Source organism: Leuresthes tenuis, unplaced genomic scaffold (assembly GCF_036924035.1).
Source record: "Leuresthes tenuis unplaced genomic scaffold, fLeuTen1.0.hap1 SCAF_3, whole genome shotgun sequence".
Lineage (NCBI taxonomy): Eukaryota > Metazoa > Chordata > Actinopteri > Atheriniformes > Atherinopsidae > Leuresthes > Leuresthes tenuis.
Genome location: NW_027325357.1, coordinates 13,949,333 through 13,956,620, shown reverse-complemented (window position 1 = coordinate 13,956,620; position 7,288 = coordinate 13,949,333). Strand labels below are relative to the sequence as shown.

Genomic DNA, 7,288 nt, shown 5'->3' with positions numbered 1-7,288 from the left:
TTGAGTCAAACGTTTCTCATAAGAAAAGAAAAAAAAAAAAAAGTTCAAAGTGCTGCTGCTCTTTCGCAGCAGAACAGCTTGAAGTGGAACTGCGCTGATATTTTTGTGCTGAACATATAAAGCGGATTTCCTTTGCTTTGTGCATTTCTAATTCACCTAACACACACTGACACATTTTATATGATCCAAGACATTCAAATATGTTGACCAGCATAAAGTAGTAGGTGGAATTACAAAAAGTACATGACACCTGTAAGTAAGTATAGGTGGTTGTGGTTTCCTGTGAGTTGCAGCTTCTGTAAAGTACACTGGGCTCTGTCTTTGCTAACTACAATGTTCTCCTTCCCACTCTAAGGAAGTTAAAAACAGAAGTATGTGTAGACCATGGTGGCAAAGCAAACAGCTAGAAAGGATAAAGGACTGCTGCCTGAGAGGCACTGGTGATTCAATGTGACTTCCTTTATGTTGCAAGTTAGAATGCGAATACATTTTTAACCTTTTATTTGTGGGTTTAAAACCATTGGCTTTTAAAAAGCTTCCCTTTTCACTGTGGCGCAACCATGACCTCTTGCTTCAGTTCCACGAGGCAACAGGCAGTCACATGTTGAGTCTAAATCTGCTTTCAGAGTTTCAATCGAATACAACAGTCAACTTTAGAACGGTGTAAATGATTTGATCCTATTAATCTAGCATGATTTTTGTCTCATTAACAAATATGCAATGTAAAAATATAGATGTAGCTCCTGTTTCAAGTAGTCACGTCCAACTTTTGAGGCACTTTACATGCTGTTGGTTTCCTGTTACAAAAATGTAATCAAATAAAACAGACTGAGCAGAGAAAGCTACTTAAAATGTGAACATGAAGATAAAAAAGATGTTTTGCAATGCGTTAAACTGGAGCAGAGTGGTCCATTAAATATAGGCTGACATCCTGTCAGCATAAAGGGTAAGACGTGCTTCCCATTTTTCTATTTGGGGAGAAGTGTTGAAAGTTGTAACGAGGCAGGCAAGACACATCTGAGCTCTGGTCAGAGCGTTGGCCTCCGAACACCTTCGCTGCAGACAGATCCTGAAAAATATTAGAACTGATTTTTATTTGGGCCATGTTCCACAACAAGGTAAAATTAAATGTTTGATACTTAAGATATCTGCATTTGAGATCAGAACACAAGAATAAGACAAAATTAGAGACTGAAGTGCTGTACAAACACAACTATGTTCAAAAAGCACTTCATTAGAAGATATGCAGACCTTCTTGGTCACACAATAATTCAGCAGCCAATCACGTGGAAGCAGTGAATGTTTACTGAAGCAGGAGATTCAGCTCATTTTCACATCGAACATCAGAATGGGTACGATTGATAGCGTTACCATCATTTTGCTAAAACAACAAACCATTTTGAAGGTTCTAAATATTTAAACTGTGCAACAACAAATACAAAAAAAAAGTCTACATAAAAAGATTGCGGTTCACTGGTGAACCGCAATCTTCAGATTCTTAGATTCTTCATCCGATTGAGGTCTCGAATGTGACGAAATGGTTCCAGTGCATTGAAATGCTTCCTCATTTACCCCATAAGTGGTGCTTAAGCATCATGCTCTGGGTCTTTGTGGTATTGAAAAGCGAACCTCAGTCCCGATCGCAATTCTGAGGAAGACCCAGTGAAGTTTTCCTCAAGAATTTACTTGCATTTCAATTCGTCCATCATTTCTTAATTTCTAACTAACTACCAGAATCAATAAAAAACGACATCACAGCGTGATGTTGGTGCCACCAGGTTTCACTCTGGAGGGAGATGTTTATTTACTTTTTTTTAGGCTAATGGGTTTGTGCCATTTGGCGCATTTTCCATTATGGCCACCATGCTCAGTTTTAGTCTCCTCTGACCAGAGTACCATGTTCCACAAGCTAGAAGAATTTCCGTTGCTTTTTTGTTTAAACAATGGCCGCTCTTTTCATAAAGACCATTCTTAAGTATATGGTTTGGTCCGATGGAGACACACACAGCTCGCACATGATTACCTTTGGTCAGTTTCTTTCCTCTGTGATGAATGCTGGTTTTGTCTTGTCTGTGGGTTTGTTGGTCTGCCCATGACAACGTTGCCATATTGTTTCCATTTCCATGGTACTCTGAGGGATATTCTGCTCTGAGGGATTAGTTTCTGATGGTTTTTTTTAAACCTGACCTTAATCTGTACTTCTCCAGAACGTTTTCCCTGACCTGTCTGGAGAGCTCCTTGGTGTTTATTTTGTCACGTACCCAGTATTGTTACAGACTCTCAAGGCTCTCACAACAGGTGTATATATACTGAGATCATGTGTCCCGTCCATTGCAGACAAGTGGACTTAATTGACCTAATTAAGTGAATTATGAAGGTAATAAGCAGCATTAGATCCTAATCTATAAAATAGGAATACGCTACGAGGGTGCGAGTTATCTAAATAGCTTCCGAAGGACGCCGACTTTCGCCAAACTGTTCTCGGTAAACGTATTTCATGCCAGAAATAAGGTCTAGGTTTAAAAATACCAGAGTAGTACCGTATGCATTCAAAGATCACAGTGTCTCACCTCCACTTCTTTTTTCAGGGACTCATCAGAGTTCTTCATTTTAAGGCTGCTCCGCAGATCGAGGCTGCTGGGTGGTGACAGGTAGGTCTGACCTTTGTTTAACCAGCCTGAGAGACAGTGCTGATCAAGGACAATGAGATGCATGAAGATTAAAGTACGTCTGCAGTAACTAAATAATGAATTAAATCCACAGGTATGGTTGCAGTCAAAGGGTCTTTTTTTTCTAAGGAAAGTTCCTTAGCAGCCAAAAAAAGAGCTGTTAGAATTCCATAAACACTACGGAAAGTTGCCTTAATGCTTCCTTTCTTATCTCCTGTACAACAGAACACACTTACACAGGAGCAGAATTGAGTTATAACTGTAGGATGTGAGAACGTTCAAGACATTCTGTCACTTCTAACTTTCTCTGTGGAGATCATCTTACATGTTAGCATAGATGAATTCACTGCACAGAGGTTGTCTTTAAGTTACTTAAAGTTACTTAAATGCATTTTGAAAGTCTTGTTCTGGTCAGACTAACACAATCAATAGTTTTTTTTTTTTTGTCTTGTATCATGTAAACATGCTTAGTGGGTGAAAACTGTGGTATTTTGAGAATACTGATGCAAAATCTACATGCAGAAGGGCAACAGCTGGGGGGGTTGGTTCCAAACCCAGAACCTTATCGTCATGAGAAATAGTTAAAGGGTGAAATCATACAGTAGGCATGATTATGTTATGTCATTCATAACTCACCGATGGCAACCCCAAACTTTCAGATGTGTCAAAGCTGCATCGCCGATGAGCTTTGTACTTGTAAGGTGGCAGGAGATTGACGCAAGGAATACTGACCCTAGAAATAAAACGGCAACAAGAGGAGTTGAATTAGAGGAAATACACTGTGAGGTGTTGGACCTGCTGTCATATATTTTGCTTGACTGTGAATACAAAGCAATGTTTTTGATGGCATGCAAACACTCAGACATTAGTTCACATTAACTTTTGCATCGGTGTTGTTCATGCATAGTTGGCAGTTGGACATCATCTCTACAGTGTATTCGCCTCAAAGTAGGAAGTAAAGGCGAAATATATTTTTCAACAAACTACCTGCATTGAATATTGATTCATTCTACTTTTAGAAACTCTGGGAACCACAAGTAAGCCTGCAGTCTGAGAGCAAAGTGCTCTGTTGGGAAAATATCCAACTATGAGACGTTTCGCCCTCTACAGCACAGCATTGGCCTTTTTAAGCCCCATGCGCCGTACATATGAACTTAGATGATGACAACCAATCAGGGTGTTTTAAAAAGTATCAAAATTCAGTCCAATAAGATTTGGGAGACACTCGCAAGCATGATTTGATGGCAGGACATCCTTTTCTGACATCTCTGTAGTATGCTACGTGCCTCTCATCTGAAGTCCTATCAAACTGCACACACTGATATTTTAACATTTTCTGCTCAAGCTTTTAAACACGCAAATCACTTCACTCAGAAGGAACTCACAAAAAATGCTGGTCATGGACAGAGATGATCAAAAAAAGTCTAACTTAATAGTAAGGAGACCAGATTTTGTCTGACTGTGAAACTAGATTTCATCAACGTGGGAATCAATAAACCTGTACAACTGCTACTTTCACTGGAAACATATTAAAGTGGTTGTGCTCATCACAAGCTGAATTGGAACATGGCCCTGTGGTAATCTTTTATTGTAAAATGAATAGTCAGTATTTTTATAGCGTACTATGGGACATTGAACCACAAATAAAGCCTGGAACAACACAAGACCACAAAAAGAAACACAGAGTTTAGGTCACAGCTGCACCCAGATCTGCTACCTTTTGTATTTATTTGGGAGCGGCAGTAGATCCAGTTAAAACAACAAAGACTGTCTTTCAGCTGGTGCCAATTAAATGTTGTGTTGCTTGTAAGTGGCTTCAAAAGGCAGTTAAACTCCACATCATCAGTACCTGATTAGGGCTGGTTCAGCAGCGGTGTGAGGGTGGGAGGATTTGTGCTTCTTGCACACCGGGCAGCACTCCTGAGAGCGAAGTGGGACGGGAAACAGTCTGCTGTTGATCCTGTAAGAGAATATACCTGGATAAAAAGTGAGCAAACAGAGACACGTGTTGGTTAATCGAAAAGGGTTTTTTAAAAAGAGGGTAACTGCCAAATAAATGATCCCTCTTACACTGATGAGCGTCTGGTTCTGGGTCATCCCTAGCTGTTAGGAGTGACGGGACTGGAAGGCTCTCCTCAGGAAATCTTCAAGAGTATAATAAGACTGTCATAAGTTACATATGCCTTGCTATCATTGACAAGGTGATGTCGTAAGAATACTCACTCTGCTTGTGTGTCACGGACACACTCGTTTTTATTAAGGGATCGAAACACACGCAGATCATCGAAGAACTCGTCAGAGCGTTCTACCAATGAGTCCTCAGTGTCCAGAACCCCTGACAGGGTAAAAACAAACATCGGCTGTCCGTCACCTGTTTGAGGATTTTGCATGACAGACAAACAAATGAGACCTACCTGCTATCCAGTCATATCCGAGTAAAGGCCGCAGACGATGCCTGTCTGGGCCAGGTGCGTCTTCACATTCGTCAGACTGAAATGTGACTCGACTCTGAACCACCGTCTACAAAAGGGAAACATGTGACACGGTGACATTCATTGTCATTTTAAGATACTGTCTGCATTTTCAGTGGAAGACACAGCATGGTGATCCCCTGGGAGAGGCTGGTAAGAAGAATATAATTGAATCTCCAAAAATATTTAAAATCATTTTGCAATATTTGCTGAATGTTTTTATTCTTTTTTTCTGGTATGAATTGTAAGAGAAAAAAAAAGAATATAACATAAATATTGGGACAAATGCTTTCTGTTCGACATAACTGTATTATGTCGAAAATATTCAGAGACAGTCGATGACCACAACACATTTCTTACAAAGAGTAAATCGTGTTGGAGTGAACTTTGAAGACCACCTTGCAATGATTTCCTAAATGTCTCCGGCGGCATTAATCATTTCTGATGTTATGTAACGCAGTGACCAATTACAGGGAATGAGTTCATAGTCGTGCTGTTCCTTGGCATACCTGCTCATCGCTGGGCCTAACTGGACTGGAGTTGGTGTTGAGTGGCGGCACGTCCTGCAGTCTGGGGTGGACTTGAATCCTTTCGTGGCTGTCTTCCAAAAGTTCTGACAGTGTTGTAATTTCAGCATTTCCTCTGTGTTTGGAGGTTCCAGATGGTGCGGAAACAGGGTGCTGGATGCCTCTTTGCATCTCACCTCTTTGTGTCACACAAGTATCTGATAAAGAGAAGGTAGAAGAAAATTCTACATCTGATAGGAGGGATTATTTCATTCTTAACTTGGACAAAATAGTCAATACAAGGACTTTTTGTTTGGGCTTAATCAAAAGTAGTTATTAAACGCTAAAGTTAGCCCTACCATAGTTCTTACTATAAATCTTGAATGATGGGATTATGCATTGACATGCAAGCTGTGTTTAAATATTGGAGCTGACAGAGGTGGGGTCTATTTTCCTCGTTTTGTATAATGTCGGTGTTTTAAATGGATATGTGCAAGTACCTCACAATACTGAATACAGTGTAATTACAAATATAATATACGGTAATCGTATTTATTCCATGTAGTTTAGTTCAGATGTATGAAGACGATAGACATAGTAATGGAGAACAAAAACATCTATTTTGTAGCTAGCTCTATTCATATGTGCAGAGATTACTGGTGTAATTAGTCACAAGTAAACGAACTATTTAATTACCGGCAAATCTAACGGAGGGTTTGGCGAGAGCTGCCCTGGCAGGACGGCATTCTCCATCGGTCAGAGTCACCATCACATTGGACTTCCTCCTCTCCTCATGCCCGTCCTCTCTCCCCCTCTTGCGGCTCTGACCGCAGCTGCTCAGTCGCTCCAGTTTCTCCCTCTGCTGCATCAGCTGCGTCAGCAAGTGTTTGTTACGCTCACGCAGAGCGTGTAATTGATCTGTGAACATCTTCAAAATATCCGCTTTACAAGTTAAAGTCGCCAAGTTAAAGTGTGAGGTTCTTTGGTGATTCAAACCAGCAAAACTCCATAACAACGCGACGACAACAGCAACTTGATTGGCTGTGAATACTCTACCCACAATGCCTTTCGGGGGCGCTTCTTAAAGTAACAAACGTGAGTTCAAAGTAGAAGGTGCACTAAAATATGTGGAACAACAGGGGGCGCTGTGTACTATGTGATGCATTGATGTCACAACAATGAGGAGAATTTATGAGCTAAGTACAGAGGGCACTGATTACTTATTAATGATAATGAATGTATGAGTGTATCTTCACGGCAACATGAGCGATACAGTTTCAATTTCCACACAAGGACAATACAATGTGCACATTCTATTTCTCAAAGTCAGAATCCAATGATTGTCCAAAGCCACCCATCTCTCATTTATACATTACTGAGCCATGAAAAGACCATTGCACAGAATAACATGGCGCTTTTCTTCAGTATGAACATAGGGATTGTAGTTTATTTTGAGTCAATCCACACAACTTGCTAGCTCAAGTCCAAAATGAACTTTTAAGATCATCTGCCAATGGCAGCCAAAATGAAGTTTTACTAGCAGTAACATGGCATTGTGCTTTATCTAAATTAACTGCATCCAACTGCTAGTATGTAAATATCTATAGCATCCAATTACAAAAGAAAAATAGAAAAAAAGACA

At 40.2% G+C, this 7,288-nt stretch overlaps 1 protein-coding gene across 1 annotated transcript; it reads right to left on the bottom strand.

Moving 5' to 3' along the window:
* Positions 1–226: 226 nt before the first annotated feature.
* On the bottom strand, positions 227–6,691 carry miip (migration and invasion inhibitory protein). The gene is made up of 9 exons (XM_072383123.1): positions 6,343–6,691; positions 5,650–5,864; positions 5,084–5,189; positions 4,893–5,004; positions 4,740–4,813; positions 4,519–4,645; positions 3,306–3,402; positions 2,571–2,690; positions 227–1,069 (listed from the first exon to the last, which is right to left on the bottom strand). The coding sequence occupies exons 1-9, from the start codon at positions 6,572–6,574 to the stop codon at positions 935–937; spliced, it is 1,218 nt and encodes a 405-aa protein (XP_072239224.1). The 5' UTR covers positions 6,575–6,691; the 3' UTR covers positions 227–934.
* Positions 6,692–7,288: the final 597 nt, after the last annotated feature.

What these genes read in the sequence shown, in the direction of transcription:
- miip (XM_072383123.1), bottom strand. Translation starts at nt 6,574, where the DNA reads ATGTTCACAGATCAATTACACGCTCTGCGTGAGCGTAACAAACACTTG. An exon ending in AGAACCAGACGCTCATCAGT is followed by an intron (nt 4,646 to 4,739) that starts GTAAGAGGGATC and finishes CTTTTTATCCAG; the next exon opens with GTATATTCTCTTACAGGATC. An exon ending in AAAGTTTGGGGTTGCCATCG is followed by an intron (nt 2,691 to 3,305) that starts GTGAGTTATGAA and finishes GTCCTTGATCAG; the next exon opens with CACTGTCTCTCAGGCTGGTT.